The sequence below is a fragment of the Vigna unguiculata genome, chromosome 10 (assembly GCF_004118075.2).
Source record: "Vigna unguiculata cultivar IT97K-499-35 chromosome 10, ASM411807v1, whole genome shotgun sequence".
Classification (NCBI taxonomy): domain Eukaryota; kingdom Viridiplantae; phylum Streptophyta; class Magnoliopsida; order Fabales; family Fabaceae; genus Vigna; species Vigna unguiculata.
The window spans coordinates 39,438,544-39,452,281 of NC_040288.1; the positions used below are offsets into that span (position 1 = coordinate 39,438,544).

Sequence of the window (13,738 nt, forward strand, 5' to 3'; positions counted from 1 at the left end):
CAGGAAAAAAAAAAAAAACTACAACGGTAAGTATTTAACATTGGTTCTTGAATTGTCTTTAATATGGTCTTCAAAAAAAAAACGACACGATTAAGAACCAGCGTAATATCTTTACATACGAGGACGATTTTATAAAATGTATTTTAGATGAAAATATATTTACTAATAAACTATTAAAATATATTAATCTTTTTAATATATTGCATAACCGCATAATTCAATATTCGACACATTAATTATCGTTATTCTTTTTATATAAAAGTAAATAAAAGGATAATTCAAATTGGAGATAGTAGTTTCTTCTCTACATATTGAATCCCAAATAAAAAAGAAAGTTTGATTCAATTCACATAAATATAACAAAAATTTTATTGCATAACACTTTAATCAAGGGCTTCCTAAAATATATATTTGTTGGGATTGGACACCCACACTTAATATCATCCCAGTCAAGGAAAGAATCAATAGAAACAATATTAATTACTTACAATGCTATCTAGTACCTTTAAAAAAGCGCATGAAAATGATATTATTTAACATCACAAGTGCATTCTAAACATGATTTTTAATTTTGAAATTAATTTCTCAGTTAAGAAAGCACCGATTGATATCGCCAATAAAAAAGCAATTTTCTACAAGAACGTTAAAAAAGAAAAGATTAAAGAGATTTAGTGTTATTGACATAAACTGAACAGGTAAATAATCTTTAAAATTATAAAAAAAAATGATTCACCTGTCATAATGAAATTAAAGAAGTCTGTGTCAGGTTTTGAGGCTGCATGTGAGCAGCAACAATAAAAGCATATCTGATCACTAAGCATTTTTCATAAAGGAGGTTGCTCTGGCGTTTGAAAGAAATATACCTGGCTTCATCGTAAAACAACAGCTGTTACTTCATATTCAACTCAACAGCCTCTTGGACCCAACTGATGGAATTGGAAGGGACGAAGATCCATGGCACCATACCATGCTTTAACTCAAATCCTTATACATCCTTTAAAAAATACAATACCTAAAACAAACACTGACTCTCACTCACAATCCATCAATCAATCTCCGAGGTAAATCATCAAATCTCTTCTTCCTACCAATTACACAGATACAACACGAGCCTTGTACATGATTATATACGCCATATGCCAGTCACCTGGAGACAGATCACACAATTCTTTTTACGGGGCAAACATATAAACAAATTTGAAGTTTATAAAAAGAACGAATGCCCTTGTGATTTCCTAATCATAAAAACTAAAAAGATGATAATAAATTTGTTAATCCTTGAGAGGGGGGAGAGGAATTCAAGCTACAAATATACAGATTAAGGATGACCCTGCTAGGATCAAATTTGGAGAGGAGGGAAAAAGAAAATAATACGCATGTCCATAAATTAATTATGTAATCTCACCTCCCCCAGATAGTCTAGTGATGTCGTCTTCCACTCTTGGTTTGGGATTGTCATCGTCAAACTCAATCCATTTCCCTGCCAACACAAGATAAATATTGTTTGAAAGAGGCCAGGACACATGGTTAGATACAAACACAACTCTATTTCCTAGAACCAACCATTTTCTTGCTTGACCCAACCAACATAATGTCCTGAATCAGCACTTCTACCCTTGTGGGTCAACACAGCAACCAAATCATAAATTCCAGTCATCTGTGTTTCCTTTTCACCTATAGACGGAGAATGATGAAAACAAAGCAGAAAGAGAGTTAGTGTGGGTGTATAAATTACTGGCAGCAGAAAATAAATGAGTAGCAGATCGTTGCAAGTTTTTACCCTCGTCCATGGGAACTACAGATGCCTCCCCATCTCCATTCGATGATCCCTGAATCAATAAAGAAGCAAAATACACGGAATTGTATTCATTTATGCTGACTGTAGCATGTAGAATATGAGATGTAATGGAATGATCGATACATAAAATCGATGTTTCTTCAAAACAATGAGTTTATTTGTAAAAGAAAAATATATACATATCCTGCTAACCAATGTCTTTCTTTTACAACAATATAATTAAAAAATCTTTTCAAAAAAACAAACAGTGCTGTAATTTTCTTCGTAAAAGAAAAAATATAGGCTATAAAAGAAAAACTTATTTTTCACCAGCATATAGGAAAAAAAAGAAAAGGATTACTTGTTTGATTTTGTTTTTTAAAACAGTTTTAGTAACCAATTTGTAAGAACTGTTTTTTAAAATAAGTTACGAAAAACACTTCTTTGATAACTCTAGTCTGAAAACCGTTTTAGAAAGAAAATGGAGGAAGAATGGAAATAGGAGGAGGATTTTGTCGCATGATGTTGGCAGCGATGGAGTCCGGTTGAGAAATGGAACAAGTTTTGAAGACTGGTTGAGAAAACTAAAAACAGAAAACACATTAATCATTTTTCATTTTTTAGCTTTTAAAACAGAAAAACAAAAACAGTTTTCGAAACCTAAAACAGTAATCCAACAATTTTTAGTTTTAAAAAGTAAAAAAACTGAACTGTTTTTAAAAACAGTACAGAAACAAGCCCTTGGTATTCCACGGAGAATGAAACCCCTGTCACAATATTCTATTTAGGAACAGAACTCAATTCTCCAGTCCTAATTCGATTGCTGATCGATGGCATGAAATTACTACTTCATACTTATGATAGCAAGCATGAAAATCATCGAAGGGAATCACAATCACTGCATATCAAAGATGATGTTAAGTTGGGCTGTTTCCTTACCTCAGCGTCGGACATTTTGACATCATTTTCCTTCTGAGCAGAACTTGTATCATTCACTTTCAAACCAAGCTTTTTGCCTTCCTCATTTCTTAGGATCTAAAGGTACAATATACAAAATGATATAAACCCACAATAAGCAAACATCTTTCTTTTTACAAACAACCATAAGATTTTCATATTTAAAGACAAAAAGGATACCTGTCTAGGACCATCCAGTTTTTTACGAAGTTCGTCTGAACAAAAATCATAAACATCCAACTCCAGAGGATAATCCACTTTCTGAGATAACCAAGCACAAAGGCATAGTAAAATAAATTTCAGATAGCAAGAAAAATCTTTGAAGGATAATTAGTCAAAACCCAACACTGACCATCAAAAAATCAAAAAAGAAAAAACAAAAGGAGAAATATTGAACGTTACCCGTAAAATTTTAGCCTTCTGGTTGGATTCCCTCTTCCAAAAGAAACGGACAAACTGAACAGTCAAGTACCTTGAGAAGGCAAAAGTCGAAAAGTGCATCACTCAGCAATTACCAATGAAGAAATAAAATATGACAAAGAAGCAACTAATCTTCATCTGAACAACTACGAGGCCAGTATTTGAGAAACAACTTTTTCAAAACTCAAACCAATATTTTAATTATAACCCATGAGACAGATCATAAGTTATACCGTAGTCTTAAGAACTCTTTAGAACAAGGTCTCATGAGTCATTACTAGTATTGTTAGTTTAGACCATCCACATTCCCATAGGAATTAGAATGCACAGCTGAAGAAGGATGTCTTGGCACAGTCAATGCAGAAACCAAGCCTAACAAGTAATCCTATACATGTATAGCTCAAAGTGTAATCCAACTGAAATCACATGGCATCAAAGAAAACAGGATCCAAAAAATATCATTTAAAAAGGATAACATCAACCTTGGCAGGGCATTAATGCGTGATTCCTTCAAGTACGTAGCACTACGACCCAAAGCAGGTGAAGCCTTTTCTAACTCGGATTTTAAACCCTACAAAAGTCAGCTAGGTTAGTAGAAGCTCACAAGTGTATTCATCATAGCAAACAAAATTTAATAAGATTAAACAATTTGATAGACCTAAATTAGTCAAACTATTGAATTTTCATTTAGCAGCACTACTTATATGAGGGGATGGAGAAAAGCTCTTAGATTTTTCTAAATTAGTAATTCTAAATTAGTAACCTGTAGCATACCAATGATTAATAAAGTTAACATGTTACATTTTAACCACTGCATGAACATCATTAACCAGATCATTATTTCTAAACAGGAAAAAATTTACCAATAATTTCTTTGTTGTTAATTTCCTTTTGGTTTGTGTGTGCACATGCACAAGCGTGCTACACTCATTTGAACCAGCCTAAAACCTGTGTCTACCTCACACTCCCAAAAAACATAGCCCAAGCCCAAGACCTCTGAAACCAAGAAAGTATCTTTGCGGAAGGTAACAGTGCTAGAGATAAATTATAACATACTTCTCAAGAGCCAATTATTTTTCAGCAGTAGAAGGAAAGGAAACATAAGTTACAGACCAAATAAGAAAATTATAAAGCAAACTTTCAGCAAAGCAACATATCACTGAACTTTCACTGCATAATAACAGTTATACAACTTTATCAAGAAAATTTATGAAGTTATACTAGAAAAACAAATGCATAAAGGGGGTCACTAAGGACAAAACATCCTCTCAAAACCCCCATCCCCAACATACAAACACCTGTCTCAGTGTAAAGAAAGACAAAGAGAAATGGCTTAGCACTTACATGTTTAATCCCTTCATGCAAATGGTTCACCTCCTGCGATATGTGGCATTTAAGTGAATAAACAGACTCTGTTTCCGAGCTTTCTTCATTACTCTCTTGACAATGAATCCTGACATGTTATCCAAAAAAAAAATGGAAAACGTCTATAAATTAACAGGATGCGATTTAAGGGACATCAATTAGCATTTTAGTATATTTTAAAAAAAAAAAAAGTGTGAACTGTTGTTTCTATTAATCAATAATAAAGTGAACTGACCAGAGTGCACTATAAAGCAAGAACTACAATGCTACACAAGTACGTATAGAACAACTTTTTTTTCCAGCCAAAAGACTGACAGAGTCATGGATAAGCTACAATATAAGCCCAAACCCTAGCTAGGTTACCACTTCAAATATGAAGGGGGAGGATCGAAATTAACGCACTCATGTACTGTCCATATAATATAAAAGTACTTCAATTACCTTGCAGCATGGCAACCGCAACTCAAAAAATTCTGATTTTCTACCACGAATATGTGTAATTAGAATACATAAAAACATATTTATAACACACACGAGCTTCCACAGACTCAACTCTACAGTGGTCATTTCTTAAGCAAATAAAAATAATATCTAAATTTTATTCATGAGTGTTTATTGGTAATATATTTTAAACTTTTTAAAAATTATATTATTATCATAAGAAATTTCTTAGTACACGTATCTGAGGAAAATTTACTAAGATTGAGCTAGAAAATTATTTTGTAAAATTAGGGTGGTGAAGAATAAAGAGCCGACAATTTAAATGCTTTAATGTATTAAAGCCTGACAGATCCCTAGCTTCAAAAAGTACCAATAACAATGCTACAAATGAGAACAAAAATTAATATTGAGTACATTGCGGATGTAATAACATATTGCACATTAGTAGCCAACAATTGAAGAGCATTGGAGTGTACCTGCTAATAAGTTCTATGCCAAAGATGGCCTTCACAGCATCAGGATTTTCACTGAAAACAAAGAATAAATTTTATTAGATTGAATTAACATTCTGAAATCAAAGAAGTGGATGAAAAATATTGAATAATATATTATAAATCAGGAGTTCGAAAGATCTAGTAAGCCACTGTGAGAAGAACAGAGAACGGTTATCATTACCCACTGTTTAGCAATTCATTTAAATCTGACACCTTTTTCTAAACAATAAGTATTAGTTGCAAATACTGTCACAGTTGCATTCAGTTCCCAATAAACAAGCACAACGTTACCTAGATCCAGGGGATCTGAGAGACTGAGAGAGTGTGTATAGAAGTTGTGTCCAACATTCTTCAGCATCCTGTTAGACATGAAAAACAAATTGGGTAAGGTAAACCAATTCACTAGAGTGATAAAACTAATTCCATAAGCTGGTATGCAACTTACAAACCTGTTGCATGAACACTCCATTATGCAGCTGACCAAATTGAGGATATTTTTTCCGCAATACCTGGCCATTCACCATCCCCAAAACGGAGTGAGGCAAGCTCAGAGCAGCAAACAAACATCAAAAGAATTACGAAAACATAGCTTTTTAATGTACAATGACAGAGAATGACTAGACAGCATAAAAGCCCTAAAATAAAAAGTAGCCAAAGATAAACATCAATAAATTCCTAAATCACATTCTAAAAGTCAAGAGCCTCCACTTTGGATGGTAATTTCAAAAGGAGGTCATGAATATATTGGCCACAAAAAAATGGGCATAAACAAACATTTCAATACAGAAACTAACATATACATCAACCAGCACTCCCCAATTCTGTGGTTTTATTGCAACATTTCAAATTAAAAAAAAAAAGTACTCCCACCCACAAACATATTACAGAGATAAATAATTTTTTAAAGAAGATGAATAACTGGTTATGTGATGAACATTGTAAACATAATGTACCATCCAAAATTGCATTGGCGCCACAGGCTTGACACTTTTATCAAGCTCATTGAATAAGTCACGGGTTGCAATGGTCAACATATGAGAAGATTGATCAACATCATTGTTTCGTCCTGAATGTGAGTACCTGATTCCAAGAAAGTTCATAAAATATTCATCATATGTCATTGTCTGCCTCAAAATCTAACAAATAGGATGTAAATTCATACTCCTTGAAAAAGACTTACTTAATCAAAGATGACTTTAACTCAGGCACAGAATGGAGGCATTGCAATGTTGAGTTCATATAACATGTATTTCCCAAATTGAAAAGACCAGCCGTGTGTCCCTGGGAAAATCAATCCATCACACAGACCCCACCCACCCCCAGAGAAAAGAGGAAAAAAATCAAATGCTAAAACAAAAAGAAAAAAATGTGTACGACTAAGCCAAACTAAAGATGAAAATAAACAAATAAAAGATGTTAAATTAAACATCCTTCAAACAAATGAAAACAAGACCCAGCTGAAACTAGTCATTCAATGATAATAAATTAACTCCATCAGTGCTTCATCCTTTCGGGACTGAATTTCTGCTACTTTATAGATAAAAGTGATGGCAAAATGTGAAACCGAAGGACAATTTTATATCACTAAATTCAGAATATCCCCAAAAACGATTATGTAAAAATTAGTCACTCAATTATAATAATTCACTCCACAAGTGTTTCATCCTTTCAAGATAAAATCGCTGCCCTTTTAACCAAAGTAATGAAAAAATGTGACACTGATACATGTTATCAAGAACCGATTTGATGTTTTGTTTAAAAGGATGACCAATGCAATGCCATGTATTATGTATAACTTTAAAGGACCGGACATAAGAACCCAGACCAATTGAACAAGAGATCAAACACAAGAATATCTTCAATCTAATGAACTTCTATTGAGAAATAAAACATGACACTGAAGTACCAACTTGATTCATGTTATCAAGAACTGATACGATGTTCTGTTTAAATGGATGACCATGCAATGCCACGTATATCTTTAGAGAACCAGACATAAGAACCCAGACCAACTGAACAAGACGTGAGTATCTTCAGCCTAAAGAACTTCTATTGAGAAAGAAAACACAAAATTTGATATAGACAAGACAGTAAGAGTCCATTTAAGCTTTAAAAAATTGATTTTATGGCAACTTCCTTGCTCATAAGCTGCTATATTTAAGTTTCTGAGCTAAGCCTCACATTAAAAAACTCAATACGATAGGTATGCATTGTTTAACATGCCCAGGCTTCTCATCCATCTCCCAAGATGGTCCGTGGAAGAAAAATGTGAACTGCGCTGAATTGTTTCTTTTCAAATCACATCTCAGGGAAGGTTAGCTAGAGTTTTAAGAGAAGGATAACAAAAATGAAGACAGATGGGCTATTGTCGATCTGTTTCTCAGTTTCACGGGTGGGTTATAGGAAAGTGTTGACTTTTAAATTTAAACTAAAGGAAAAAAAAAATATTCGCCTTGTGTGTTCTATAAATGACTGATAACACAAGGAAAAGATACAAGAGTAATAGATTAAACATCAGTTAAGATACTTATAAATCATGTCCGTTACTTGAGAACGCCACTACCATAAAAATTACAAACACGGATATTTTCCAGTTTATCAACTGAGGTGTGTGTAAGAGTTCAAACTTACAACAGCAACTACTTGTTCTTCTTCAGGGAGATCTTCAACAAAAACAGTTCCCTTCTCTGGAGACTTCACTATTTCATCAGCTGTACCCACCATCATTAGCTTTTGACCCTGAAAACAGGAGATTTTGTGGATCGATTAAATGTAAGACAACATGGAACATAGAAGAACGGTACTGCAAAAACACATGCTTAGCACTGCTAACCTCTTTCACTCCTAATGTTGACCAATCAGCGTCATCCTGCATTGTAAGAGGAAATCAAAGGCAGAAAAAAGCTTCGAAACAACTTCATTCCTGGTTACTGTTAAGATCTTTTTAAAAAGACCTACTAAGATGAGCCTAAGTTTTCTTTTTCTCATTACTTAAAGTAATCACTTCAACAATCTACTTACCTTCAAAAGACCACCCTTGACCATAATTTTTTGTCTTTCAGGAGGCACACCGGTCAAATCGTACAATTGGCATTTAAAAACGTAAGGAGACTGGGTAGTGTCAATTTCCACTTCTTTGAAAATCTCTTTTTGCCATTTTACACTTACTGCGGAGAAAACATCAGTAGAGTATCAGAATAATAAAATCAAATAAAAGAAAACAGCAATCCACAAGACCGCAATGCAATATATCAGTTAACGGAACCCCAAATCGTACGGAAAACCAGAACTTTCCGTTTATCGCTAGCATTCCATCAGCTTAACCATAACATCCGTTAAGAGATGTACAACGAGGCAAACATCCATGCACAGTGAAAAATATTCAAAATCAGCAGGAAACCCAGCGTAATTTCTTCACTGCTCCTATAGCCTAGTTATACTTCAAAAGAAGTTGAATGCAGCTACATCTCCATTTTCGAGAGTTCGAATTTAAACCAAAAAAAAAAAACATTAAATATCGATAATAAGTCAGTAACAAAGTGCACCGAACGAACCGCCAAACTTGAAAGCAAAGACAACACTGAATCATCCTAGCTTACACAGAACAGATTAATTTAAAAAAAAAAACATAAATCAAGTTCAAAAGGCAACATCCCATCCGAATTCAAAATGAACATAAATTCCTTATCTCTCTGGCACAAACCCTAAATTACGGGCGGCGCATCTCTCTGAATTGGAAAACGCAGCAGAAATCGAAGAAAACAGCAGCATATAAAATTGGAAAAGAAAAGACATCGAGAAGAGGCAACGAATGCACAGAGAAGAAAGGAACAGTAGCTTGCGAAAAATGGAAGAGAGAAACGGTGCGAGACCTGTAATCATGATTGCAGAAGGATCGAGTGAGAGGAAGAAGGAACAGAGAAGAGGTTGGCTTGAAGAAAGGGCAAAGGGAAAGGAATTGAGGCCTTTCTCTCGTTGGTGTTGGGGGCTTATATTTGGGGCGACAACACTCTCTGGCCCACTTCGTTTTGCTCCTATTCCACGAACCTTACCCAACCCCACCAGACTCTTCTCAAATCAACCTTCGCAAAGACATTCACAAAATTTTAGCACCGGCATTTAAACTATTTTTTTTTATACAATTATCGTTAAAATTCATAATTAATATGATTTAAATATATTTTTGTCCCTTAATTTTAAAATTAGTTTATTTTAAAATTTTGGACTAATTTAATTTTTTTTATTTTTTGAAATACGTAAATTTAGTCATGTTAATCAAATTTTGTTAGATTTATTTGATGTTTTGTACATTTTTGAGGATTTTGTTTGAATTGTTTATATTATTTGACACATTTTTTTTTATTATGAAGTCAAACACTATTATAAAACGCGTTTGAAATGTCACCTAAACTTAATAAAATTTGATTAAAAGAACTAATTAAATTCACGTAGTTCGAAAGATGAATAACTAAATTGGTTCAAAGTTTCAAAATCGACTAATTCACCGAAAGTTAACAAATCAAAAACATATTTAACCCTTTTTTTAATATATACGTTATATTTTTAATGTTTATAATTAATCAATTTAATCGTGTCAAAAAAAATATTTTTAATTATATATTTTTTTTACCAAATTTGGTTGAGTTGTCTTCCAAGTTTCCAAATGGATTATTATGAGAGTCACAAGAGTGAAAATTATCGTCCTTTGTCAAAAAATTTCAAGTTTCAAAATATGTAAGATTCGTATGTAAAAGATTTTTATGCTTAAGTTAATATATACAGCTAATATATATTTTATATATCCTTAAATTCTTGAGAGCCTCCTAATTCATCTCAGAAACACCTTTACCGTATTTAACAAGAAAGAGGATTAGTAATCTCAAACTAAAAATAAATACAAAAGAATTTATTGAAACTAATGGAAACATATGCCTTACACACGAGTGTGTATCTACTTTTTTTATTTTAGCAAATAATTATAAAAATGAATAGTTTGTATTTTTTATTAAATAGTTTTTATTATAATTAAATATTTAATTTTTAAAAGATAATTATTAAAATAATAAAATAGTAAAATAATTATTTTAATTTTTAAAATAATTAAATTTGGAAAACGGTCATTTAAGGGTAAAAATAGGAATGTGAATATTTTAATTTCAAATAATAATTTTTAAAGAATAAATTTGAAATATATATAAATATATATATATATATATGGACCTATAAAATAGTCAATAACAGGAGTGATCTTTTATGATAGTCAATTATTTTATTATTAAAAGTCAGCCTATAAATATAATTCTTTTTTAATCGAGTTCATTTACCATCTATTAAAAATATTTTCTCCACCTTATCTATAGATCTTTGACTTTATTCTTCATTTGTTTGAAGATTGATGTATTTAATCAAAACTTGATTTTGTCACAAACTAATATAGTATGGTGAGGATCAATCTTGTGATAGGCAAGAAATATTAATGTTTCTTGAATGTGATTTGTGAATTGGAGAAAGTGTATATAAAATCTACTAAAATTGATTTTAAAATTAACTTAAATTTATGTGAATGTGTGCGAATGCAAAGTGTTTAATAAAATGCTTAAGTAAACTAAAATGCACATGTGGTGTTTGATGAAATGTCTTAGTTACCAGTGCATGTGCAATGTATATTGTGATTATCCTACACACAATCTAAACATGTGAAACACTTCTAATACATGGATTAAACTAAAAAAAACCATTAGAAATGAAATTGGATGATGATATGCAGAAAATACAAAATATGAAAAAAGCTCATGAATGCTCGTGTATGAATGTGCATGACATGATTGAATTTCATCGAAAAATGAATGAAATAGTAATGTTATGATGTTAAATGATTTGTTTTGATCTTTATTGAGAATACAAACAAAAATCATGTGAATTAATCAAGTAAAACACATAATCCCAAATTGTGAACCCTAACTAATAATGTTAAAGGACATTTTTCGTGAAACATTAAATTGCCATAAGTCGATGTCTACAATTCTACCCAATCAATATCTCAAACATAATAAGTTCATCTTTGCAATTCTTTTGGCCTTTTAAGAATTTTTTGCATATGGGTATAAGGTTTTGCATGTGATACTAAAAGGTTTAAGTTGAATCTTTGTTCAGTCAGGATTGTAAAGATATATTACGATCATTGATTAAAGTTCTATGTGTGTAAGTAGAGCAATCAATGAGAAATATAACTTTAAGGAGCAATTATAAGATAGGGAGTTGTTTAACCAAGACAATGGAAACTAATTTTATATTATATTCTTATTAAGGATTGATGAATAGTGATATGTATAATGATTATTGATGAGGAATTTAGTATATGAATTTGTTTTAGAATGATATTGAACTGATTGTAATGAATGTATGATTCGTTGGAATAAATGGTTTTCTAAAACGAATAGTAAGTGTGATTCAAATTGGTATTAGAAAGTTAATATTGTGGTTGTAAAATATTGGTGTACCTGCTATTAGGAACTCCTCTATGAAACATTTGAATTGAACTAATTTGGCACTCCCTGAGCCAAGAACCTAATTTTTTAAGGTATTATGAAGTTTGCGAAGTACAAAATAGCTCATGAAGTGTCAAATTATTCAACCAAAGCTCAAAGATGGAGTTTAGAAATTTTATACACCATTGGGCGTCACCTAGTGTTGTTGGTCGTGACTCTTTCATTTAAATCCTATTAGCTCCAAGGGTGCTCTCCGTGGACATTTATTAGGTCGTTGGACACCATTTACTTGGCACTGAGCGCAATTCTTCCTGAGGCACCTCTATTTAAGTTTTGCTGAGCGACACTTGTGGGCATTAGGTAGGAGTCAAATGGCTATTATTGCATGTTTTAACTTGAAGAAGTTATATATATATATATATATATATACATGTTATTGGTGTGTTGTTGAGTGTGATAATGAATGTTTTTGTTTGATGAAGGTGGAACAACTCCTAATGATGGGACCATTTTACTATTGTGTGTAAATATATATTGAGTAAGGACTCGAAAAGGGAATTATCCACATTCTAATAGGTATCTCAACTCATATAGAATATGATATTTAATCATGATTGTCGATGGAGGTTACTATGTAAGGGGATTGGTTTAGATGGGATATTTTTTAGTTGGAATATGAGAATTAACTCGGTTGATAGGAAAATCGGTAGAACCGTGACCTTATGAGTCTAAATGTATAAAGATAACATCATCTCTTTCGTCAATATCATATTCAATACACCACTTGAAATAATTGCACCCAACATATTATTCATTTCCTCTTTGTTCATCAAAGGAACAACAAACCAATAAACATTATTTTCAATCAATAATTAAAAAAAGAACAAAAATGAATCTAACCTTGTAGTTTGGTTCCTAGTTGTTCTGATAGTTCTCATCACTGTAACCTCTCCACATCGGCAAACAGGAGTTACACTTAATCCCCCTTCAGCCATCACCATGTGAGGAGACGCAACGATTTTGATTATCTGAACCTGAACATGTGCAAGACCTACATGAGTTAATGTGGAACATGCCTCACAATAACCAAGCCTAAATGAATTGATGAGAGGAACACAACAAACTGGGGACAATGCTTACAGGAATTGACAAGAGCAACAAAACCAAAAAGGAGAGAAAACATAATGAATTTAGGAACCCCAACAACATTTATTAGGGTTTCACATTTAACTTTTACAAAAATAGAATACCACTTACTGCTTATGCCACATCAACTGCACCCCGCTTTTAAAAGCTTAGACATATTAGTTCAATTTTGCCACCTCACTACTATCTTAACTATGTTTATTTAAATTAAACGGATATGACTAAATTGAGTCACTTTATAAGACATTATAACCAAATTGAAATAACGAAAAATTAGATGACCAATTTGATACTATTAAACAAATACAAAAACTACAAAAATAATTTAACCTTATTTTTTTATTTAGTGAAACTATCTACTATATTTTTCCACTAAAGATAATTTTAAGAGATTTCATATTACATGAAGTATCCATATATATGACTTATACTTTCATAGTTTTCTTTTATTTTTATTCAATAAAAATGCAATTACAATGTTCGTAATTACAATGAAAGATGCAAACAAGTGAAATTTTGCCTCCCTACAAAAAGCAAATTAGGGTAAAAGAAGAAGGACATCATCCAATTGGTAGAGGCATTAGAGTGAGTGAAAGAAAGAAAAGAGTGAGAGAAAAATTGGAGATAAGAGATAAATTTGTATTATTATT

The 13,738-nt window shown here is 32.1% G+C and overlaps 1 protein-coding gene across 1 annotated transcript; it reads right to left on the reverse strand.

The window, feature by feature from the left end:
* Positions 1-658: 658 nt before the first annotated feature.
* Positions 659-9,536, reverse strand: LOC114167005 (ubiquitin carboxyl-terminal hydrolase 6-like). The gene is made up of 18 exons (XM_028051896.1): positions 9,327-9,536; positions 8,476-8,621; positions 8,288-8,323; positions 8,086-8,193; positions 6,635-6,735; positions 6,408-6,534; positions 5,904-5,963; positions 5,746-5,813; positions 5,437-5,487; positions 4,499-4,607; positions 3,637-3,725; positions 3,137-3,206; positions 2,915-2,995; positions 2,717-2,812; positions 1,781-1,829; positions 1,564-1,674; positions 1,406-1,480; positions 659-1,147 (listed from the first exon to the last, which is right to left on the reverse strand). Exons 1-18 carry the CDS (start codon positions 9,334-9,336, stop codon positions 1,092-1,094), a joined length of 1,443 nt encoding a protein of 480 aa, XP_027907697.1. The 5' UTR covers positions 9,337-9,536; the 3' UTR covers positions 659-1,091.
* Positions 9,537-13,738: the final 4,202 nt, after the last annotated feature.